Source organism: Canis lupus, chromosome 12, assembly GCF_003254725.2.
Source record: "Canis lupus dingo isolate Sandy chromosome 12, ASM325472v2, whole genome shotgun sequence".
NCBI lineage: Eukaryota > Metazoa > Chordata > Mammalia > Carnivora > Canidae > Canis > Canis lupus.
The window spans coordinates 6,596,330-6,621,365 of NC_064254.1; the positions used below are offsets into that span (position 1 = coordinate 6,596,330).

Here is a 25,036-nt window from a genome sequence, read left to right on the forward strand (position 1 = left end):
TCCTGGGGGTTGGGTTGGGGCTGGGGAGAGAGGACCCCAACTGCTCTGTGTATACATGGTGTCCTCATGGCAGGGAAAAGGACCTTCTCAGGGGGCACCAGATGCAGGAAGTTTTAAGCTTGGCCATTTGCATCTTCTGTACTGTCCCTTTTCTTCAGCACCCTCTGGCTAACAGAGCCCTGCCTCTGCCGGGGTCCCAGAGTCGTCGCCTGGGTGGCAGGTTGGCAGGACTGGGATGGGGTTGCTGAGAGGTAATGATCTCTGTTGCCCTCCTTGACCCCTGTGGACTGGTGATTGAGGCTGCGTCCTCACAGGCCGTTCTCTACCTGCTTTCTGGGACAAGAACGAAAGAACAGGAGCACAGAAAGACCCACCCCTACTCTGGCCTGCCCCTGTCCCCTGTGAATAATTTGTGTCCTTTTTGGCCTTTCCCCTCTTCTTTCTGTCAGAGCCGTGGACTATGGGATTCAGCAAAAGCTTCAAGAGGAAGTTCTTCTACAATAAGAAAACCAAGATCTCTACCTTTGACCTCCCTGCAGACTCCATTGCCCCATTTCAGTAAGTGGTCCTCCTTCATGCCTTCCCCCTCTGCAGTTTCTGGTGCTCCTGCCAAGATGCCAGCCCTCTCAGGGCACACCCCAAGTCCCGAGAAAGATGGCTGCCCAACCAGGTGCTCCCCTGAACATGTGCCGGGCTCCTCCCAAGGGTGGGGATATGGCCCCCCCTAAGGTGTGGCCCCCTTCTGGGTAGAAGCTCAGTGAGAGGTGAGTGATGCTAGGACCTGCTGTGATGGTTGGGGTCCCAGGTGGGCAGCCCCTTGGAGCAGCCACTGCTTACGTGACTTTCTGGTACTGGCCTGGTAGTGGAAACATACTGAGGACACCTGCAGCCCTGTCCCTTGGGACTCAAGGTCCTCGTCATACCGCATAAGGACCTATGTCCATTTGCAGGATTGTTGTCATAGGTTTTGGCAGCAGCCAGCAGCCCTAATGTGCTTATAACTAGCCACTGACAATAGCTTCTGTTGCCACACTATACGGTTTTATTAAAGCAGCAGTCAGATACACCAGGAATATCAGTAATTGTAGGTAGGAATCCTGTTGGACATAATCAGCAGCAGCAGCTTTTTGTTGGGAAAAGCTGGTTCTGGAAGGCAGGGAGGAGGAGCTAGGGCCTACTGGTTATCTTTTGGCTGCCAGAGGGAAGACCCTTAATTGGAGTCAGATGAACTTCCTCCCTGCTGACCCCACTTGACCTGACTCCTCAGAACCAACCCACTAAATCTCGGTCACTGGGGCTGGGGTGGTGATCTTTTGGTCCTGCTCCACCTGAGTGTAGCCCTCTGACCTCCTTTCTCTTCCTTCTCCCCAGCATCTGTTACTATGGCAGGCTCTTCTGGGAGTGGGGGGATGGCATCCGTGTGCATGACTCCCAGAAGCCCCAGGACCCAGACAAGCTGTCCAAGGAAGATGTCCTCTCGTTCATCCAGACACACAGCGCCTGAGGGTGTGGGGGGGCCCACCCCTGTTGAATGACCTGTTGTTCTTTGAGTCAGGGCACTCTGCCTGGGGCTCACAGTACCGGTTTTTTCCCCTTCTAGGAAAGGGCCTGGGGAGCACAGTCACTGCAGCCTGGCCATAAGGGGTGGGAGGTGGTGGTGGTCTCTCCATTCTCCCTGAAGAACTCCGTTAGGGACCTTCAGCGGACGCTCATGTTTCTTCTGGGACACCTTTCAGACTTCCCTTCCCAGAGACCTGCCTGGGAACAGTCTTCCCTGCCAGGGCTCAGCCTGAAGGATGCTGCTCCTACAGCGGGTTTGAGGTTAGGGCCCAGGGAAAGTGCGGCCAGTGGAGGACGTGTCAGAGGACAGCAGGGTCTTGGCTCTGCCATTCTCTCTTGTATCCTGTAGACTCACTTTTCTGAGTTCCATGCACTGCCCTGAGGGTGGCCACGCTCCTGCTCTGCCCAACTTTTTATTGGGCCGACCCTGAGTGGGTGTAGGCCAGGGGCAGCTCCTGTACAAATCAAGGTTTTGTTTCTTTGAACTTGCTCTGTTTTGATGCCAACCTGGAGAAGATTTTGTCTCCTCTTTGACCCCTGTCCTGGTCTTCCCTGGAGTTCCTCCCAGCCGGACCTCTGACAGTCCCGCAGGCCGGGAAAGGGAGGCATGTGGGCCACACATCCCTGACACTGCATCATGACACAGGTAGTGTCTTGGTAGTGGGTGTGACTGCCTCCTGGGGTTGTAGAGCTTTCCTGGACCCCATCCCCTCTTGGTCTGAACCTTGGGCAGCTCTAAAAGAGGAAGCAGCCTTGAAGACCTGCCTTTTTCTATGCCCCAGAGAAGGGGCCCCCTGGCAACACGGGGTACCTCTGGGGTGGGGTCACACCTGACCCTTTGGCAATCATGGCACCCCTATTTGCCACAGCCACTTTGCTAACCCTTCCCTTCCCCAATAGGAAGTACAGTCACTTTTGTTTGTCCTTTTGTGGTCACTCCGTTTCCTGTCTTGGCAGGGGGGGAAGAGGGGAAGCTGGGCAGTAGCTTTGGGTGGGGGAGGGCACCTGTGGTTTTTAATGGGAAATACCTCTCAGAGATGCTCCTATGGGCTCCCTAGAGCCCCATCCCAGTGCTAGGGTGGTTTCCATGGAGATAGGGCACTGAGACTCTCCATGAGGTTGGAACGGACTCTACCTCGGGGGTTGGAGGGGGGGGTGTCTCCAGCCAGCATCCAGCCCCTCCCTGCCCCCAGGTTGGCGGCAGCACCGCTGAGAAAGCTGTATTTCCACCCAGTTCTGGGTATATCAGTGTGTCTTGCAGAATCTTGGATCATTAAAGATAAACATATTTTTAATGCCTGTGTGGCTCTGTGCTGGGGCTATTGCTGTTTGTCCTTGGTGCTGTGTGGTCTGGGATTGGCTTGGATGAAACTGCTTGGGCTGGAGAAGGGGGGAAGCTCTGCTTAAGAGGGGAAAAAGCAAAAAAAAGAAAAAGGGAAAAAGCAGGCTGGTTTATTCAGAGCCTGTGCCAAGTTCCTGGGCCCTGCAGGCCCTGCTGCTTGCTGCCAGAGAAGGGTCCAGGAAGAGTCCAGAAACTATGCAGCTCCTGTTGGAAGCAGGAACTGGAGAATGAATGAACCTACAGCCAGTGGGGCAGGGAGGCACCTTCCGCCCCCTTCACATAAATCACATGGCTCACTCCATGGTGGCACTGTGACAGTCCAGGATCAGTCTGTGTGACTAAAATAACAGAGGCGTCAGACCAATTAGTGTCACTAGACTGGAGGAAGAGAGGGAGGGAGACACGGTTTTGCTGACCCCTGGCCTGCCTCCCCTCCGTTCTGGGCCTGCACTGGCGGGGGAGGGTGTCGGGGGGTGCCGTACTTGGGGTGAGGCGGGAAGGTGCTGATGGCACCTCCCTCTCGGCTCAGGGCTAGAGCTTCTCTGCAGCTCCACAGCTCCGGGGCTGGCCGCCTACAGCCTGCCTACGCTCTCGCTCTCGCTCCTTCCTCCACCCTGGCCCCGAGGGTCCTTTCTTTTCACCTTTTTCATTGGTGAATTCTCTGCCAAGCCCTACTGTGATCTGCCTTGCTCTGGGCTCCCACCTCTGGCCTTCTGGGTGCTGGGACAGAGTCCAGGTGGGGTAGGGGGGTGGAGTCTGTTTGCCTCTCCTGCCCCCTCCCTCCCCAGCTCAGGTTGGCTCTGCCCCTACTGCTTCTCCAAGCGAACACTGCCTGATTTACTGGCCACCGTCACTGTAAGTCTGGTCATCACCATGGCTCTGGCTGCCCACTCCCTCTGCCAGGCCTCACCAGCCCTGCTTGCCTCTTGAAGATGGATTAACTCTGTGCTCCCATGGGACCTCCACATGACTTCAACTCCCCAGTCACCCTCTGCACAGGCTGCAGTTTTTCCTGCCATAATTACAGGCAGTGGCACTGACTGGAGGGCAAAGACAGTATGTTTGGTGGGGGCGATGGACAGGTGGCGCAATGCCTAAGCCCTGGAAATGGCTCCCAGAAGAATAGTTTTGGCTTGAAAACTGCTTTCCGCGGTCTCCTTATTCCCCACTTAAGCTGGGGACTCCAAGCACTTCCCCTTGAACATCTTTCCTTCCTGGATTCCCAAGTGCCACCCCCCACTGCCGTCCAGCTGCAGTTAGACCATGACATTTACTCAGCAGACGGGAGCAGTGTGGCTGTTCTTTATTGCCTTTCCCTTGGGCTGAGGGAGGAACCAACACACAGTCCTGGAGACTCAGGCCCCAGAGCGGGACCAGGAGGCAAGAGGGGCTGAAGTCCTGCTCCAGTGTCTGGGTTGAGGAGAAATGCTCCTGTACCTTGGCTGTCTTGAGGCTTGAAGGGCCTGCTTGGTAGTGACCAGGAGGCCCAGGGGACCCTGTGCTGACCGTAGAGAAACCTCAGGCTCACATGGTCCAGCAGGCATAGATGAAGGTCAGGAGGATGAAGATGGCCACCGAGAGCACCATGTTCCTCCGGTTCTCCTGTCGAAGCAACTGTAGCTCCTTCTCTGGGAGAAAAGAGGGCAGTGAACATGTAGTTTGGGCCCATCCGCTGCTCTCCTCTGCCTCTCTGGCAAATGGGTATAGACACTCCGAGAGCAGAGGTCTTCCCTCCCTGCTCCTCCACTTCCTTATCCACGAAAATGACTGTCCTTGATCTGCCCAGATTCTCACAACCTTTTGGCTACAGATCCTGGCCCAAAGGAATCCCACCACCCAATGCTGCTCAACCATTTTTCTTCAAATGCAGTGGAAGTTGACAATGGAGTGTATGAGGGGGTCATCAAAAAGGCCACACCTGAAAGCCAAGCTAGGTGTTGGCTTGGCATCACCAGGTGAGTCCTCTGGCCTGTCACTGTCGGTGGTGGTGAGGGGGCTGCTTTGTGGTGCTCATCCTTTCAGGGGGTCTCATCTGGGCAACTAGAAACTCAGGGCGACTGGGGCTTTTTGAGCCTGACACTGGAGTAGGTATGGGGTGGGGCCACCCCATCAGTGCTTCCAGTTCTGCCCCCTGCTGGAGGCCCAGCTAAGTGGAAACCAGGGATGCTAAGAGCAGACAGTCTGTGCCCAAAGGGTGGTTGGGCTCCCTTCTAGAGGAAGCCAGTCCTATTCTGTGGCCACACTGAATCCATTCATCCCCTTGTGTGACAAGCAGGTGGGTGGTACTGTGGTGCCTCTCAGGTAAACTGAGGGCTGATACTGCAGTTGTGGAAATTGCTAGGCTTGAGAGAGAATGAATATCGCTCCCCTCCTTGTGTAGAGGAGTGGGTAGGTACCTGTAAATCCGCTCTGGGCAGGCCTGACTGAGACCAGGGCCCAGGTAGGGGTATGTGTGCATACACATGTGCTGTGCTTACAATGTTGATTCAAACTGGTCCCTCTGGGAGGTTCCCTGTCACCTGGACTGTTCTAGGGCTGATTCTTGGCAGGTCAGGTCTCTCGGGGAGAACAGAACAGAGAAGTCTGATGAACCTCTGCAGACCGGCTTCCTCTGAGGCTGCTTGGGGCAGGGTTGGGGCAGGGTTGGGGTAGGGATGCTAGTAGCCACCCTCCGGCTCTGCACTCTCCTGGCTCTACCTGGCTCTGCCCCCGGCGCCCAGAAGGTGGCAGCATTGCTCCACCCACAGTAGCCCTTCCTTCACCTCCAGGGGTTTTCCTGGGATGGAGTGCAAGGGGGGGAGGGGATGGGAGGTGGATCTCCCAAGTCTGGGTGGACGGGAGTCTCTTCTGGACTGACGGCAACCATTCCCCTTCATCCCACAGAGGAAGAGCAGACCCACAGGCCTCTCCATGTCCCCCAGAACAAAGGAACAAACCTGCTCTCCTTCCAGGCCGCTGGGCTTACAGTGGGTTCCCTATAGCCTCAGCGGGGGACTGGGGGTGGGTGGAGGGGAAGAGGTGGTGAGGTTGACTCCCTTCCCAAGAACCCTCTTGATCCCCAGGACCTGGTGGGTTCCTGGGCTGTTTGTCCTCTCTTGACCCTGGGACTGGAGGATGGGCTTGGTAAAGGAAAGGAACTTTCTTACCATAGTTGGAGGCTTTGCTCATCAGGCTGTTTTTCTCCTTCTCCAGAGACTTCCTATGAGGGGAGAAGGTGTTTTATGGCTCAAGCCCTTTCCCCCCATCTGAGGGGCAGCTGGCACACCAGGGCAACGGACGAGGGAACAAGGGCCCCAATCTCCAGTGGCCAGGGGTAGGGTGAATGGAAGCCCAGGGCCAGGGCCCCAGGCTGAAGATGGGGGCTGGAGGAAGGAGAGGCGGGGGCAGACACAGTACCTGGCCTCTGGGCTCAGCTCCGCCCCGTGGAGCCTGGAGTTTACTGCCTCCAAGTCTTTCCTACACCGTGACAGCTTCTCCTCCAGCCCATCGATCTGCAACACAGCACCCAGCAGAGAGGGATGGGTGGCAGAGCCTTTCAATGTACAAAATAGTTGGGATCCTGGGATGGGGAGGAAGGAGGCTCTCGGAGTCTTCCTGGACAGCACCCTGCTCCCCTGGGCCCCCAGCCTCTCTGTTTTGCTGTCCTCTACCTCCACACAGTGCAGCCTGAGCCCCACAGAGGCAGCTCTGGGTGCCAGAAGGTTCTCTGAACCACCCTGACCCTCTGGACCGAGCATGGGCTGGGGGCAGACAGGAGCAGTCCCTCATTCCACCCCACCTCCCCAGCACCTGCCCCAGCTGGCCCCACAAAAGGCACCTGCTGCCCAGGCTTAGCCTAGAATGCAGTGAGGCCCTGCCTTTCCCCAGCCCTCCACGTGGGAGGGATTGGGGGGTGCAGTGGTTGGACATCTAGGGGCCAAAAAGCAGAGGTATTTTTTGCATTGACACACTTCTGCCGGTAATCAAGTTAAGAATATATATTTTGCTATAAGAATCAATAAAAATCACTGAGTGTAAAAAAAACACAGCTCAAAAAAACTTGTTTCTTTCTGACTTGGTTCTTGTGCAAAAACATTGCCTATCATCAAGGTAGCTGTAACTTGTAGGGCAAAATAGCTAAGCTCCTCAAAGGCTGGCTGCCAAAAGTATCAGTTTTCCCATTTGTTTTGATTATAGTTTCAGAGCTGTGTTCTTGGGCATATAATGTGAGTTGTGGGAAAATGATTTGTAAAATACTGGACTAGATCGGTCAGGCCTGGTACTCGTATCATACATGTGGCTTTGAAAATTCATGTCCATCTGTCTCCAGGTGTCTGTCTCCTCGGCCACCTCCTGCTGGCAGGAGCCTAGATTTCGGTGGCTGGGAAGGTTCTGAGGGCCCTGTGTTCCTCATGGCAGCTGACTGAATGGTCCCTCAGGTCCCCAGGATGCTCCATCTTCCACCTGACTTCACTCCTCACCACATCCCTGGGTCATAGCAAATATGACCTCTAGTTCACAAATGGGAGACTGGGATCCCCAGAGGGAATGAGTCTTCTGAGAAATCAGCCTGGAGCACCCCTCTCCTTACTGGTCTCTGCCAGTTCTTTATCCAGTCTCTTCCAGAAAGGCCCCTGCGGAGACAGTAATCCATGACTACAAGTGCAGAGGATCCCAGAGTCCCAGGCAGGTGTTCTGGGGCTGGCATCAGGAGAGCTGCACTTGAAGCCACCTGTCCCTCTGCCTGGCCAGCACCTAGCTCAGCCACTTCTGGGTCGGCCGCTTCGCCTTGTCCCAACGCCTGGCCCAAGTGCCACTCCATCTGCCTCCTTTCCTGCAGCCTCAGCTGGCTGCCGACTCCAGCTCTAGAAGCAGGGCCCTGTGGGAGGGAAGAGCCCTGAGTTGACTGCCTGCTTAATTATGTCACTTCTCTGCTAATTGGCACCAAAGGTAGGACTGTCCTAGGGAGCAGCCTCCGCAAGGAGCTGGGGCTGTGCCTGTGGCGGCCAGCGGCCATCCTGAAGCCTGCACTGTCGGGAAGTAAGCACCAAGCAGCCAGGCACAGGGAACAATGACAGTCCAATGTGATGGTCAGTGGGGCTGGGAGAGAACAGCATGTGCTTCAGGCCACTGCGCGGCCCAGCCCCTGGGGACCCTGAGACTTACTGCTGCCATCCCATGGTGTAGACATCACAGGGCACCAATTCCACACCAGATCCCAAAGCTTAATTCTCCAAGCGTCACCTCCTCCATGAGGCCACCTCTGCTGCCCCTGGCTGAAGGGTACCATCTCCTTCCATTGGCAAATTAATTAGCCCTTCTCTCATAAGGCTGACGGCACACTAGGTCATCCCAGCGACAGGTGTCCAACCTCCTCCCCTTCCTGGACTCTGGGGACCTCTACTGACAGTATAAACTTGTGGCCCAAGGATCCTGTATAGCCCAGACTGGCCCATTCCACTTGTGCATGTGACTGCCTGGCTCCTAAGGATGCCTGACTTTGTAGCTGCCATCCTAGGATGGGGGCTGTCTGTCTCCCCTTTGTGGTCACCACAAGGCCCGGCCTGCTGCAGTCTTTGTGTGTGTGTAGCTATGGAGGAATGACTAGGGTTGGACGTGGATGGAGCTGAGGAGCTAGGGGCAGATCTAGACCTCCTGTAGCAACCAGAGCCTGAACTCCTCCCCTCGTGCCCACAGAAGCTCGAGGAAGCTAAAAGGAGAAGCAACTACACAGGCACATAGATTATGTACTTGGTGGAAAACCCTGTGCCAATCTTTGGTCCTAGGTTAGATTTCTTCCTGTCACCCCTTGGGCCAAGTCCCAGTTTGCATGTCACTCTGGGGGGAAGCAGGTTGGGGATTTCCATCCCTAAACACATCTGGAAGGCAACCAGGTGCCCAAATAAGTGGTAATTGGCCCAGAATAAGGCCGGGAACTCATGCTGAGCAAAATCTTTAAATTGAGGCTGGCAAACCATAAGTGGCCAAGCCAATCTGCCATCGTGCTCTGGGCAGGGCCTGTGGAGCTGGCAGTTGGAGGCCTTTATCTGAACAAGCCCAATTTATCTGCAGTTCCACTGAATATCCCCACTTTCATTTACCACTTTTTAATGAGGCTTAAACGGACGAACACAAATCAAGGTTTTAGGGACTCAAGTTCTAACCTCCCTCTATGAATATTTATGTCCTGCTGACAGCTCTCCCTCTGATTCCCTTCTAAATAGCAAGTTCCCCTTTTTTATAACCCAGCTGCTTGATGTGGGCTGAGTGAGGGGAGGCTGAGACTGTCAGGCAGCTCTTCTGTGGGCCACAAACCCGTCCTCAGAAGGTGACCCTGCTGGCAGTCAAACACCCTGCAGCATTTGCTGAAGCAGAAGCCGGCTCTCCAGCAGCTATAATGATGGGTGCAAAGATTCAGGGTGACCTGGCTGTGAGAAGGCGGGGAGGGAAGGTCAGGATGCATCTTTTAGTCAGGAGTGGTGGCTACAGAGTGGGGCTGACTCGGATGGGCCAGGAATGGGGGAGAGGACCCAGAAAATGGGCATTAGAGGACGCCGCTCATTGGGTTTTCAGTCAACTCTGGGTGGCATGCGTGTGGATCATGCACTTTGCAGGCTCCCTAGGGTAGATCTATAGTCCTTGATTAGCTTTCCCTCTGTCGCCAGGTTAAAGGCTATAGATGACAGACAATAGAGAGGACACAAGGTTAAGACCAGAGTAAGAAGACAAATGGCCAGAAGAAGATTCTAAAAATATAGGGTCAGAGCCAGGCAAGCAGTTGGGAGCCCAAGTGCCTGGAAGCCTGAGACTGTGGTTCCTGAGAAGTGCAGTAAGGAGTATAGGCTGCCATCAGGTGCCTCAGCTTGTGGATCACTTGCCCTCTGAAGGACTTCCGTAATTCTGGGCCTCATTTTATTCCTGTGTAAAACAAAGTTAATGTTTCGTATTTCATAAAGTTGTGAGGATGATATGAAGCAATACATGTCAGGTGCTTAGAATAGAGCCGAGTACGCACACCGTAAGAGTTAAATAAGGTATGTGCTATCATTATTAGCAGAGAATGGTTTTCACTAGATCTTTAGAGAAAAGAAAAGTGAGTTAATGTGAGGTTAGAGTAAGGGAGGGAGCAGTAGGGGTGTGTGATGGAGAGGAGTCTCCACTTATCACTGGCTGGCAGCAGCTGGAAGGGGAGGCTGTCTAGCTTGGATAGAGCCATCCTTTCGAGTCTATGGAGGGATTCAGCGGTCAAGGTGGGGAGGGAGGGCCTGCAGGGTAACTCATGTCCTACCTGGGGATGAAGCTGGGGTGGGGCTCTGAGGTTGGGCCTGGTGGCACCTGAGGCTGACACCCAGAGCAGTGTCTAAGCGCACAGACTTGGGTGTGGTCTGGGCAGGGATAGGCATCTGAGGGTACATGGAAAGGCAGGTGTAGCCTGGCAGGTGGAGACCATGTCTACCCACACCATGGCTCTACAGGGCCTGGCATCCAGCTGACCTGGGAGAAGGAATGTGAAGCCCCAGGACTAAGGCAGAAAGAGGCCCCATCAAAGAGATTGGACCAACTCTAGTAGGAAGAGAAGGCTGTACTCTGGAGGCCACAGAGGCTCCCAGGACTCCTGCCCAACAGGCTGGATACAAGGGTCAACCAGCAGGAGGAGTGTGGCCGGCCCCAAACTGACTCAGGCACTGAGACTTTCCTAGAGCTACAGAGGGCAGCATTGCTGGCTGTCACCATCACAGGCAAAGTGGGAACAGCCAAGGTGGCCACTGAGATGCGGCACTCATTCAGGCACAGTGTGGGAGCAGAGAATGGATACCCTCAATGTAAAATGTCATTAAAAAAAGTCTATGCACGACCTTTATATTCAGAAGACCAAGTGTCCATTTTTACACAGGAACAAAGAACAGTGTCTACTTGAGATGATGGTCAGCAGGTGAAGTGCAGCTGCAAAGAGACACTAGAAGTCAGAAAGTTGGGGGTGTGAGCTCTCTACCAGTTACAAACTGTGCCTTCTGGCACTTCACACAGGGTTGAGGACTTCGTAGGTGTGAAAAGCTGTGTGCTGCAGTTCAGGGGACCGGGAAGTAGGTGGTGAGTGTGCAGGGTGCCCTGGTGGGACTGCTGGCCTGAGCCCAGAAAGGCAGATGCAGAGCAGGAGGGAAAAAGTATAGAAGGTAGGCAGTGGGAAGGAGCATCCCTTAAGTAGGGGAGGAGCTGAAGGTCCCAGAGGTGGCTCTGGAACTGGGATCCAGGAAATCTGTACTTGATCAGGAAAGGCCTGTGAGTGATTCCACCACAGTGGGGACGAGAACCGCTGCCTTTCTGACCTAAGCGTGGACTGAGGAATCAGAGCCTGGAGCCTGGTGGGCGGCTTCAAGAGCGGGCAGAGGAGCAGGCTCAGTGAAATAATTTAGGACCAAGGATTATCCACGGGGTGGTAGTGGCAGGTGGGGGTGGGAGTAGGTTGCATTTCTTGCATAAGAATGTGAAGATCTGGGGATCCCTGGGTGGCGCAGTGGTTTAGCGCCTGCCTTTGGCCAAGGGCGCGATCCTGGAGACCCGGGATCGAATCCCATGTCGGGCTCCCGGTGCATGGAGCCTGCTTCTCTCTCTGCCTCTCTCTCTCTCTCTCTGTGTGTGTGACTATCATAAATAAATTAAAAAAAAAAAAAAAAAAAAAAAAAAAAAGAATGTGAAGATCTGAAGTCAGCCTGCCAGTCAAGGTCAGCAGAGGCTCCACCCCAGCCAAGTGGGGCCACTGATCTTGTTGGCAGGTGCCAAGGGAAGGGCTTCTTCATTTCTAGTCATCAGGGACAGAGACTTCCTGCAGGCTTCCTCAAGCGCCCTTGGGATGCGGCTCAGAGTGCTGTGGGCACCGTGTGTTGCTCCCGGGGTTCAAGAGCCCCGAGCCAGCTAAGCAAAATCCCCTCTGCCATCTGACGTGGGGAATAACACCTTATTCTCAGAGCTTTAGGGAAGTCTCCCTGGGGCCCTATAACGCCATAAAACCACTGTGTTAAGAGAAACTGTAAAATTCGTCTGGAATCCCCGTGAGGCTTCTTTTCAGGAGTGTGGAGCCTCCTGGAATAGACACCCTGCCTCTTTGGGGACAGTGAACCTGAGTGCCAGCTCACTCACAGATAACTGCCCAGCACACCGGTCAGGTCAGGCCCAGCCCCGTGGGGTTGGGGCGGGGCAGCTCCAGGTCAGGCTGCTGCCAGGCCCTCGTCCACAGCTCATACTCTGACAGGCATGAGCCACGGGCTGTCGCAGGTGCTCCTACCGAGGCTGGCTGAATGGGGCTCCTGTGGCAGCTCGACAGCCTGGGAGGTGGCTCCCCACCCACCTCAAGCCACTGTCTCGGGTCAGGCTTTGCAGAATGCACTCTCAGGACTTAGAACTCTGCGTTACGTAGGCTATTCTACTCTTTGGTTTAGTAAGTTATTTCCGGTTTTCCCAGCCTTGCTCTCAAGAGCTTCTGGCCAGTGACTGCCAGAAGTTGCTGGAACAGGTTAACCTCAGGAGTCAGGCAGTGGTCACGGGGCATATCCCACAGCTGCCTGGTCAGATACCTGCTAATAAAGAGCATGGTGTGGGGGTATCTAGATGGTACAGCACAAGGCAAAGCAGCTTCCAGAAGCCAAAAGCCCATGCAAAACTAAATCACACTACCAGCAGCAGCCAACATTTCTACGGCATGTGCTGTACGCCAGGCCCTGTTCTGAGCACCTCACACACAGAATGCTCACAATAACCCTGTGAGGGGAGAAGTAGTATCGTCAGTTCAGCAGCACCCCCATCTGCTGGGAACACGCCCCAAGAGCCCAGCAGATGCCTGAACCACGGATAGTACTGAACCCTATATATATGATGGTTTTTTCCTGTATGTACATACTTATGATAAAGTTTAATTTATATATTAGGCACAGGAAGAGACTAACAATAATAGCAACAAAATGCTATATAATGAAAGTTATGTGAATGTAGCCTCTCTCTCAAAGTATCTTACTGTCCTGTATTCACCCTTCTTGTGCTGATGTGAGAGGAAAAGGTACCTAAGTGGTGAGACGACACGAGGTGAATGGCGCAGGCACTGTGACACGGTGTTAGGCCGCCATCCGCCTTCTGACAAAATGTCAGATAAGGAAGCTCTGGCCGTGGAGATGAAGTTACTTGTCCAGGGTCACCCAGCCAGGACACGGGGGTGCTGGGCAGTGCAAGGCTGTACTGTTAGCGCCCCCCTCCCAGAGCGCCACCAGCCGGAAGCCACCCGTAGCTACTGGGAGTAACTGCCCTCCTTGTGCCCCAGGCTGGGTGGGCCTGTGGCAGCTTCGTGGACACTACCAACCTCTGCAGCAGCTCTGTAAGGAAGGGGCTGGCCCTGTTTTAGAATTTTTTTTTTAAGATTTTATTTATTTATTCATGAGAGAGAGAGAGAGGCAGAGACAGAGGCAGAAGGAGAAGCAGGCTCCACGCAGGGAGCCCGACGTGGGACTCGATCCCAGGTCTCCAGGATCACGCCCCAGGCCGAAGGCGGCGCTAACCCGCTGGGCCACCTGTGCTGCCCCTGGGCCTGTTTTAGAGAGAAGCAAACTCCCAGGAAGGAGATTTTAAGCAAGGTCACGTAATTGGAAAGTGGCAGAGCTGAGGGTCTGAATCTGAGTCTTTCTGCTTCAAAGCTTATGTTCTTTCCAACACTTCAAGCTCTTTCTCCAAAATCCCTCATGAAAACATTCATGACAAAGAAGGGTTCTGCTGGAACAAAGTCATTCCACATCCCAGTCGAAGCCAATCTAAGCTTGTTGATCTGGTTTCAACAGTCTCTACTCTGAATAATCTCGTACAAGGGCTTTGCCTAGTCTCTGTCCACGTAACAGCTACTCTCCATGAGGGAAGAACCTGACCGAAATCTGCTTGGAGGCAGTGAGACGGGAGTAGAGCGCCCATGCTCTGTGTTGAAGGCAATCACCTCGCAACTTCTAGCTTCTCCAATATCCCTGGCACCCTCCCCCAGATTGCCTAAACGGCCACAGCACCCTCCAAAATCCAGACAAAACAGACCCAGTTTTGAGGAGAAAGGTGAGCCAGGTGGGCCCGATAAGCCCTTCTCTCCCAAGTCGGTAGCAAGGCCTCTTTTCACGTGCCAATTCACAGCCCTGAGAGTGGTGCCAGCTGTTTTATCTCCAGCCCCAGCAGCCTGGGAACTGGATTTCTGGAAATCCACTCATTTTCACATGTCAGGGAGGCCTCGGGACATTTATTATAATGGGTAAGGAGGCCAGAACACCTGCCCAGATGGTCTGTGGCAAGAGTGCTGGGGCTTTCCATCTGAGGCCATCAGGCCACTGGGCCAAGTCACATTGGGGTCAGGAGCCTTGATTTTCCAGGTGACCAGCCTCAAACCCCAAAGGGCCGATTGCCCTGACACTGCTGAAGGGAAGTTTTCCTGTGGAGGAGGCTCAGGGCTCTGTGGGGACAGAAGACAAACACCTCCATGCATGTCTCCCCAAACCATCAGAAGTTTCTCTCCCAGGCCGAGCAGATGAAGACCGTAAACCTTCCCAGTTTTAATCAACCAACAATTTCAGGAAAAGCAGAGAGCTCATCATTTCTCTGGAGAATCACTGCCCCTGCCCCAGGTCAGGAACACAAGAGGCTCTGCTGAAACGCCTGCAAGCTCTGAGGCCTTGTGAGGCCTTCTGGTGTGCTGCTCTACCAGGAGAGCCACATCAGTCCTTGCCTGAAGCCTGCAGCTGTCCCTGGGCCAGGACGTTGTTTGGGGTATGTTTTCTCTTCTTCCCCCCCCCATATATATATTTTTTGATAAATTAGCAAAAGCTTCTTCATCTCTGAAAGGCTCAAAGCACTATTCAAGAACTGGCATCCACCCCACGCCTTATGAATTCATTAATTAAGATGCTGGCAAACAGCCACTCCACACATGCTGACATCCAGCCGTGTTAGGTAATGAGGTTTTAGTCTCCTGACCCCCGTCAAGTGGAATGGAGCCAGACACAGGCTGCCGAGAGAAATCACCTGCCCGACGGCAACCTGTCGCTTGTGCCAGGCAGCAGGTGGGGCTCATTTAATGGTCAGTGGCCCTTGTGGTGTTTGCATGCTGTGAGCCCTTCTCCCAGCCCCTGGACGGTAGCTGCCCGGCAAGGTGGTGTCCAACTGCCTGCCCTACAGTGGCCTCCTAACCTCTGACCACTGAACCCCTCAACGGGGCCTGGATGGCAGGGGCGAGGTTCAAGTGCTTCCTCCAGCCATTCAAGCCAATTCGGGAAGTATTAATGCTCCACTAAGCTACTTCTGGCCCTTGTCTCAGAAAATTGGTTCCAGAACTGTGACTGTTCCAGAACTGTGACTGTCTCCACCCTTATGTTGGAGGAGGTAACAGAGAGGACATGACCACTGGTTGACCTGAGTGCGGGACCAGGGCCATCGGAGGCTCCGCCTCCCTCCACTGACCTTGGAATGTACTGTGCTGCCCACTGTTTCCGCAGTGGAGCTGTTCCAAGGACAGAGCCTTGAGAGACCATGTGCTGTGGAGACCATCTGGACTGTAGACGTGACTGAGCCCAGTTACGGCCTCTACCCAAACTCTGAAGATTTGGCGGGCAGGTGCAGAAATCTATTCCTCTTATTTATCGCCCGAGACAAGCCTCACATGTAAGTTCCCTTGCTTAGTAAACCTGCCACCTACCAACCTGGAGTGGTCTGCCTCTTTTTTGGGTATCTCTCTGCCCTCCATGGAAGGAGGCCAGTGTGCAAACCAACAACTTGGTGCTTCTGCCCCTCTATGCCTTCAGAGAGCTTTCAGCAGTGGTCTATACTAAGCAGATAATTATAATGTCAACGTTCTTTCCTCCTGGTGCTCATCTGCCTAGGCCATTTTCTCCCCTCAATTTACCACCTCTTTTTCTGGTAAGGATTCTGAATTTAAATGACTCCCATTTGCTTTTATTCCTTCTAGTAGATGTTTAGTTAGCCAACACAACATTAATTCCCAACCCCTCTTCCTTTGCCCACCTCCACTACTTAGAAAAGCTCAAGAGAAGATTTCCCATACTCACTGCAGCAAGGCATGGTCATGATCCAGTTCTGGCCAACGAGATGTTCCAGAAGTCAGCTGGAAGACTCCTGGGACAGCTAATGCTTTGTTGATAAAAGGGACAGTATTGTAGTTCCTTTATCCTTCTTTCTGACTTAAAGTTGGATATGATGACTGGAGCGGTGGCAGCCATCTTGTGACTATGAGGAAACAGCTAAGAGAATGCAGAAATACTGGCCTTGACTTAGCGTTTGAACCAATGTCAATAGCTTACCTCCAAATTTGTTATGGGGAAGAAAGTATATTCCTTTTTACTTAGATCAGTTTTCTGTACCTTGTAGGCCAAAGTTTCCAAACTGGTAGATTTTTGTACTAGGGACCAAATCTAATCCAGTTAACCCCCTTAAGATGTCAGCTAAGACACCACAGACCTGTTAAGACCCACTGGCTGTTGAAACATCTAAAGACACCAAGCTGGATGGTCTAGCTGTGAAAGAAAAATACAATGACCAAGTAACAGCTCATTACTATCAGAGGTTACAAAAGCAGAAACAGGATTTACATCAGCCAAAATCCTGCATTAGACTGAAATGCAGACTTTCCCTCCTTCCACACATTAAAATCAGTAGCAGAGCTGGTGATTTCTCATCTGAGTGTTCTCTCGTTAATCAGAATTAACTCTCAGAAGCTAAACTCATAGCCAGTTTTTTCCAACTCTGAGGTCTTACAGGGTGGCAAATGAGTTAGAGAAAAAGACCTTGAGAGGAGACATGAGTGGAGGCAGCTAAGGGTGCTTTGGTTATCCTGGGAGGTGACTGCCCTGTACAGCTGGTGCAAGCCAGCCCTCAGGGTGAGTGCTGCCTGCTTGGTAATTGCTTCATTACAACAAGTAGAGACTGTTTGCAGGTGCTGAGATCACTCACTTGTGGGGGTTTTATTGCACTCGTCAGATTAACAAACATTTTGATTAAATCACTACTTTATTGGCTCTGAGCGTACGACTTTTAATAAGAGGACAATATCCACTGCTATTGAGCATCAGTGCACATTCAATACTCAGATCCGCTGGGGGCAGAGGAACAGGTGGGGAGACAGCCAGATGCCAAGCTTTTCCTAAGGTGCACAGTTATAGATCTCGAATCTTAGAATATCCAAGCAAAAGTAACCTTAGATCACAAATATAAGTATCTACATTGGTATTGACAGGATAAAAAAAAAAAAAAAAAAAAAAAAGAGTGAATGTGACCGGTAAAGGCACTCAGAGAGCATATGCCCACCAAATTTAAACCATTTTAGGAACCTCTATGTCAGCCAAACAAAAGATATCTGATCTGTATTTGGATCACAGTCAATGAACTTATAACCCCTATTGAAATCCAAGGTCTTCATGTTTCAGAAAAAGAAACTAAGTCTGAACAAGGGGATTGGGCTTAGCCATGATGGAAGACGGACTGCCAAAGAACTATAAAGGCTACTAATAAGGGTATTGTTTGTTGATTTTCTCCACCTTGAGCCAGGCACATGCTAGGTATTTCACACAGATGGTCTCCTCAAAGCCACACTTCAGTCTGGGAAAGCATCTCTTGAGCTTTTCTAACCTCGGTAGTGGAGATGGGCAAAGGAAGAGGGGTTGGAGACCCACTGGCTGGTATTTCACACATATGGTAACTTCAAACCACACCTGAGGTTACAAATCAAAACCATAATGAGATATCACCTCATGCCATTCAGAATAGCTAAAATTAACAACATAGGAAATAAGAGACATTGGTAAGGATGCAGAGAAAGGGGAACCCACTTACACTGTTGGTGACAATGCAAACTGGTGCAGCCACTTGGAAAACAGTACGGAAGTTCCTCAAAAAAGTTAAAAATAGGGCAGCCTGGGTGGCTCAGCAGTTTAGTGCCAACTTTAGCCCAGGGTGTGATCCTGGAGACCCGGGATTGAGTCCCACATCGGGCTCCCTGCATGGAGCCTGCTTGTCCCTCTGCCTGTGTCTCTGCCTCTCATGAATAAATAAAATCTTTTTAAAAAAAATTTTTTAAAGTTAAAAATAAAACTACTCTACAACACAGCAACTGCACTACTAGGTATTTAGCCAAAGGATACAAACATAGTGATTTAAGGGGCACATGTACCCCAACATTTACAGCAGCAATGTCCATAATAGCCAAAATATGGAAAAAGCCCAGATGTCCATCGATAGATGAATGCATAAAGATGGGCTTTATATATATATATATATATATATATATATATATATATATATATAATATTATATATGGAATATATGTATAATGGAATACATGTATAATGGAATATTATATATACATAATGGAATATTATATATAATGGAGTATTACTTAGCCATCAAAAATAATGAAATCTTGCCATTTGCAATGACATGAATGGAACTAGAGGGTATTATGCTGAGTAAAATAAGTCAGCCAGAGAAAGACAAATACCATATGATTTCACTCATATGTAGAATTTAAGAAACAAAACATGAACATAGGGGAAAGGAAGGAAAAATAAATAAGATAAAAACAGAGGGAGGCAAATCATAAGAGATGTTGTACTCTAAGAAACTAAGGATTGCTGGAGGGGAGGTGGGGGATGGGGTAACAGGGTGATGGGCATTAAGGAGGGCACTTGATGTACGGAGCACAGGGTGTTATATGCAGTGGATGAATCACTAAATTCTGCCCTTGAAACAAAAAATACAGTATATGTTAACTAAATTGAGTTTAGAAAAGAACTGAAACCCACCACACTTGAGGTAAATTGCAATCTGCAGTAGAGATTGCAGGTTGTCCACTAGACAGGCTAGGCCCTTCTTCCGCAGTGATGCAGTTTTAGCTGGCCATGTGGCCTTCTCCTAGCCAATGAATGCATTTCCCAGCAGCCCCTTGCAGGTGGGTGAGGTCTCAAGTCTTAGCTCACATTGCTGCCAATGGAAAGTAGGCACACTGGGTCCACGGCTCTTTTTTTTTTCTTAAGATTTATTTATTTGAAAAGAGAGAGACTGCAAGCAAGTGAGCGTGTGAGTGGGGGGAGGGGCAGAGGAAGAGAAAGAATCTCAAGCAGACTCTCCGCTGAGCCAGGAGCCCAACATGGGGCACTATCCCAAAACCTATGAGATCATGATCTGAGCCGAAATCAGGACTCGGATACTTAACCAACTGAGCCACCCAGGTGCCCCCGGGCCCGTGACTTTTAAGACAGTGATGCTTATGCTTCCTCTACTCTCTCTCTGCCAGGGTACACATCAATGGGATGTGACTTAGTTTCATTCAGGAGGTGACATTAAGGTACTGAGGGATGGCAGCACCACGAGATGAGGGAAATATGGCAGAGCCACTGCCGCTCTGGTACTTCTAGACCAGGGACTGGCAAACTATAAGCTGGGGGCCAAATACAGGCCACTGCCTTTTTCTCGTAAATAAAGTTTTACTGGGGGAGCGCCTGGGTGGCTCCGTGGTTAAGCGTCTGCCTTTGGCTCAGGGCGTGATCCTGGGGTTCTGGGATCGAGTCCCACATCTGCTTCTCCCTCTGCCTGTGTCTCTGCCTCTCTCGGTCTCTCATGAATAAATAAATAAAAATCTTTTACAAAAAGTAATATTTATTGGAACACAGTTACACCCATTAATTCTATGTTAATTCTATTGCCCATGGCTGCTTTTGTGCTGAGATAGCCTATCTAAGCATAGCTGATGCTCCTTATTCATGATAGTTATGTTCTATAAAGTTGCTGCCAAAAATGAATTATCAAATACTGAACCAGGTTAGATTCCTATGAGCCTCTGGTCACAACAGTTTTATCAAGTGATCAATACAAAACCTTGTTTCTTGTGTGTTTCTGTTTAGAGACCTTATTTAATATATATTATTGATTCATTAACATTGAACTCCTAGCCAACAGCGCTATAACTCATTTCTGAACAAAGCCTATCTAACATATTTTCTCTGTAAGGCAAATACAGCCCTCTTGCAGTTTAGGAAAACAAGTATCACTTCAGCACTACACTTGAGGGCTGTTTTTAGCAACAAAATCACCAACAAAAAGCACAGAGACACCCAAAAAAAAATGTGGCACTAAATGGACACCTGTTTACGGTATAAGCTGAAATAAGACAGCAGAGCAATGCTTTGTTCGACCTTGGCTGCACCTCAGGTGACTCTAATTTTTTACTGGTTTGTTTGAGGCTTACTGCAAAAGCACTGCAAGTACTGATCTGGAGGCTACAAAAACATTTTAGCAAGAAGGCAAATTCACAAATACAAAATCCATGAATAATTAGGATCAACTGTAGTTGCAACAGAGATCACAAAGCCTAGAAATGTACTATCTGGTCATTTATGGACAACTTCTGTCAATTCCTGGTCTGCCTTATTAGAATAAAATAAACTTTCTGAAGCCACTGAATTTTAGGATTTCACTGTTACAGCCGCTTATTGTGTCCTAATCAGGTTATAAAGTCTATGCTTTTCCCATCACCCAGTGCCACCTCATTTTACCACTCATATTCTCTTTTATTTTACTTTTTAGATTTTATTAATTCATGAGAGAGAGAGAGAAAGAGAGAGAGAGAGAGAGAGGGGCAGAGACACAGGCAGAGGGAGAAGCAGGCTCCATGCAGGGAGCCTGATGTGGGACCCGATCCCAGGTCTCCAGGATCAGGCCCTGGGCTGAAGGTGGCGCTAAACCACTGAGCCACCCGGGCTGCCCTCATATTCTCTTTTAGAGGGAGGGTCATATTTCCATCAACCACTTTTCTGTACCAAGTAAGCCAATATTTCTCAAGGGGTGATACTAAAACCTGTGTCAGAATGGGTGTGTGTAGCTGGTTAAAAATCTGCATTTTTAACCAGGGGGTGCCTGGCTGGCTCAGTCGGTAGGGCATGGGACTCTGTCTCAGGTTTATGACTTCAAGCTCCACGATGCGCATGTAGCCCACTTTAAAAAAAAAAGAGAGGGGGACGGGGAGCAGTAGGTTGAGCATGTGCCTTCGGCTCAGGTCATGATCCCGGGGTCCTAGGATTGAGTTCTAGCGTCGGGCTCCCACAGGGAGCCTGCTTCTCCCTCGGCCTGTGTCTCTGCCTCTCTCTATGTGTTTCATGAATAAATAAATAAAACCTTTTTTAAAAAAATGCTTATTTCTTATTGAAAAGGTACACTCAAATGTTACTGAATTACTCGGGGTGGGAGACAATTCAACTTTCCATTTGCAACAAGCTCTACAAATTATTCTTCATTCATTCTGAAGTTTGAGAATTCCGTTACCGGCAGTAAGCTCCTGAAGACCACTCCCCGTATCTGTCTGGTAACCCCCGGCAGCCGTCGAGGGACTGGAACACAGAGGAGAGGCGCCAGAGGGCAAATCGCCAGTGCTGCCTCTCACCCCCCCCGCCCCGCCCCAGCCTGGGCTCTGCCTGAAACCTGTTTCCCCATCGCTTTAGGCTTGTGGTGAGGGCTGAGCACGCGAAGGGAGCAGCACAAGAAGCCTTAATGTTCTTTCCCTTCCATGTGCAGTATATTATTTTTAAGCTCTTTGGGAACTTCATCATTCCAGAATCCCCCACAAATTCCCAGAGATTCCCAAAGTAATTTTCAAGCCACGAGCTTCAATCCCCCAGACGAGAAATTCCCCACCTCAGGGGACGTTTACGCCATTCAGCAATATCCTCAGCAGTTCGGGTTCCCTCACTTCGGGGGGCTCCCCCGCAGGCGTCGGAGCTCTGGGGTGCCCCTCCCCTCCGGGGCCCGCCCGCTCGCGTCCGCGGCCGTTACACGCCTCCCCTCGGGGCTTCATGTCCGCGTCCCGCCCTCCTCGCGGCTTCCCCTTCCCCTGCACGCGTGCTGCCCCGCGGAGGCCCCGGCTCCCCCGTTCCCACCGCCGGTGCCCCCGCGGGATCTCCAGACGCCGTTTCCCCCACGCTGCCCCTCATCTCCGGGGGCCCCGTCGGCCGCCCGCAGGCCCCTAGCGCCCCCCCCGCCCAGCGCGCGTCGCCCTCGTCTCCTCCCCTCGGCCCCTCCCCCGCCAGCCTGCAGCCAGGCCGCCCCACAGCTGGCGACGCGGCCCAGCCCCACCAGTCGCCTCACCTCTAGAGCGACGCCCAGACTCTCCCGCTTCTTTTTGGTCATGTTACTTGCGGGGATCCCCCGGTCACTTATTGGACGCACCCGCCGGCGGCACCACGCATGCGCAAACGCCGTACTCCGCTCCCGCGGCCGCGGAGGGGGCGGGGCCGGGCCTCCCGGAGGTCACCATCTTGCCGAGGGGCGTGGCCTTGGCGGGGCGGGGCGGGGTGGGTGGCCGGGTGGGCCTGGGAGGCCCCGTGGCCGCCGTGCGGAGGTGCGGCTGCTCCTCCCCTCCGTAGCCCAAAACCGCTTTACACCCTGAGACGGTTTTCCACTCCATCTTCTCCTTCTGTACCCTTCATCCCTTCTTGTCACCACCTATTTTGAGGCCATCCCGCCTTCAAATTCTGTCCACGGCGCCTGAAGCACTGCTCCTCCAGGGAGCCCCACCTCGAGGCCCTGGGCCCCCGGGCTCTGATAATGACCTGTTGGTATGCCCCTCCCCCCCCTTTTTTTTTGGCCAGGTGTTCTCACTCATTTTTATTGTTTTATTGTGAGAACCGTCTACAGGGGCTCCTGGCTGGCCCAGTAGGTGGAACACGTGACTCTTGATCTTGGGGTTGTGAGTGAGCCTCACCTTGGGTGTAGGCATTACTTAAAAATAAAAATCTTAAAAAACAAACACAAAATCCGCAAAGCTGCCTACAAACATCGCAGAAAACTTAAAATGGAAAGCAACACCCTTTACCCTACCTACCACTCTTAGCATGGTTCCTGTCTTAGTTCCTATGTATTCCCTTCCAGGCCTGGTCTCAGATATAGTATCTTACACTATTGTGATCCTATTGTACAGTACACTGTAGACCTGTGCCCTTCGAGATGTTTCCTGACCCTGTGATAAAAAAATGCTATGGGTATTTTGGCCCAGTTACCCAATATAACCGAAACTGGTTTCCTGATAAACACCTTTACCACCTGTGATGTACTCTGATATTTTCTCTTCTAGTCCATTTCATTTGTAAAAAGAGTTGGTGGCAGGAAACCTATTAAGTTTATTTCATGATCCATTAATGGATATTGAATTGCAATTTGAAAACCAGTCATAGACACTTCCTCAGATCTTTCCAATCGTCATTTGTGCTAGCTGTATATACCACCAGGTGAGTACATACCATTCTTGTATTGGACATTATTCTGTTGCACATTACTTCCAAATGCCAAAGCAAACATTTTTGTGTGCATGGCTCTTTAAGATAAGTTTGCACAAGTGGGATTACCAGAATCAAATTCCTTATTTTCTGTCCAGTTACCTTTTGGAGCTTGTGTTTCTGTGTGTGAATGATAACCCTGACTCAACGTTTGGGGGAGAAAGGGTGTTTTCAGATCTGTGTTCTCTTCTTGATAGAGTCATTGAGTAATGGAGCTGGAGGGAACCTTAGATATCATCTTGCCTGGCCGCCTGACTGAAGTCCACAGAGGGAAAGTGTAGTAAATTCTGTCTAAACAGGAAGCAGGCTGTGGAGTGGTTGTTTTGAGCAGTTCTCAACTTAACACCCAGCACAGGAAAAACTTGTTCAAGAACATTGTCCATCAACTGTCACTCAACAGCATTTATTGTCAGAACACTCTTCACAGCATTGGTTCCAATCCCAGAAAAACCAGACTTTGTACTTCCCAATTATCACAGCCCCAGGCCCAGGGGAGGTGAGAAGAGAGGGGAAAAACACTGTGTTCTTTTAAAAGTGGCTCCTTATGCATTTGTTTGGCACCAAGAAAAAGCCACAGAGATCAAAGTGGGCTTCGATCCCTTGTCTCTCTCCCCTACTCCCTTGTGAAATGATGGGCAAGCTGTCCTCTTTCTCTGGAATAGCCTCAAATTTTCCACATCAGACCTTGTCCCATGGTTCTAGTAAAGGTACAAATACTTGAAATGGGGCTGGAATAAGAGCATATGTGGGTTGTAGCATCAGGGGCGGGGGGGGGGGGGGGAGGCTGACCTGGACTCTAGTCCCCAGCTCTGCCCCTTAGTGCTGTGATTTGGGACAAGACGCTTAAATTTCCTGACACCATGTTTTCCGTGCTTGCAAAATGAAATGAGCTCAAGAGGCTGGGCTTGTAGGGTCGTTGTGAGAATTACTAAGCGGTCAGTGCTGTGCTTTGTGAATGACCAGCAGAGGCTCAGCAGGATTGATGCGTCAGCCACCAGCTTTCCACTGTAGGGGTTTGCTTAGCAACTGTTGCCATTTGTATTTTTTTGTTATTGTTTTGATATCAGTGTCCATCAGCTTTGACACTGCTGTAGACTATCTGTTGTTAGGAGTTTGGGGCGAATAGTTGGGTTGTTGCCTGCTATCAAGTGGTTCCCTGCAAAAGGCAGCTCCCAACCTACACAAGTGTCCCTTTGTGACGCTCTCTGCTTTCTCCACCTCTCTACTCCTCCTTCCTGCTGAGCCAGCCCATCAATCATGGGTTTCTTGTGCTCGGACGTTACAGACAGCATGATCCGGTGGTGCTGGGGAGGCTGAAAAGCCCCAGGTGACCGCTGAGGCTGCTACATACAAAGACCAGCTTTGAGTCCCATGGGGGCTGACTGGTGAGCCTACTGCAGCTTGGCTTTGGCTTTGTGCTGGAAACTCTGCCCGCATGCAGATGGATTACTAGGGACCGGTTGTCTGTCTTTGTTTTCTAGTGGGCTGTGGTTCTGAACTGTCTATCTGTGAGTTTTAGAGCTAAGTGCTTAAGTGAAATAGGGCACCGCATTGGCAGGCTGGATAATGGGTTCATTCCTGGCTAGGCCAGATGCTCACTGCATGACTTGGACAGATAGAGCCCCCTCTTTGACTTTCAATTTCCTCATCTGTGAAATGGGCATGGGGACGGGGGCGGGGGGCAGGGGGAAACTAGACAGCTTGGACACCCTGAGATTCTGTTTTAATGACCTCATTATATGTAAAGCATTTAGACATAAGGCACCCTCCTTGGCTGTAAGGTAGATATGTGAAATAAGAACCAATCACT

The 25,036-nt window shown here is 51.3% G+C and overlaps 2 protein-coding genes and 1 long non-coding RNA gene across 4 annotated transcripts in view; 1 reads left to right on the forward strand and 2 right to left on the reverse strand.

Moving 5' to 3' along the window:
• Positions 1-2,855, forward strand: part of CMTR1 (cap methyltransferase 1) — a 50,767-nt gene extending 47,912 nt beyond the window's left edge. For both annotated transcript variants that reach the window (XM_025418621.3, XM_035698051.2), the window contains exons 23-24: positions 450-558; positions 1,372-2,855. In XM_025418621.3, coding sequence (XP_025274406.1) covers positions 450-558; positions 1,372-1,504 — 242 coding nt within the window. In that variant the 3' untranslated portion in view covers positions 1,505-2,855. The remainder of the gene's footprint in view (positions 1-449; positions 559-1,371) is intronic.
• A 1,335-nt stretch (positions 2,856-4,190) lies between these two features.
• CCDC167 (coiled-coil domain containing 167) lies at positions 4,191-22,190 on the reverse strand. The gene is made up of 5 exons (XM_049092556.1): positions 22,040-22,190; positions 7,473-7,760; positions 6,299-6,393; positions 6,049-6,101; positions 4,191-4,530 (listed from the first exon to the last, which is right to left on the reverse strand). Exons 1-5 carry the CDS (start codon positions 22,079-22,081, stop codon positions 4,427-4,429), a joined length of 582 nt encoding a protein of 193 aa, XP_048948513.1. The 5' UTR covers positions 22,082-22,190; the 3' UTR covers positions 4,191-4,426.
• Positions 7,767-21,766, reverse strand: LOC125752291 (uncharacterized). The gene is made up of 3 exons (XR_007401434.1): positions 21,590-21,766; positions 15,958-16,149; positions 7,767-14,348 (listed from the first exon to the last, which is right to left on the reverse strand). It is a non-coding gene; the product is annotated as an uncharacterized LOC125752291 (long non-coding RNA).
• Positions 22,191-25,036: the final 2,846 nt, after the last annotated feature.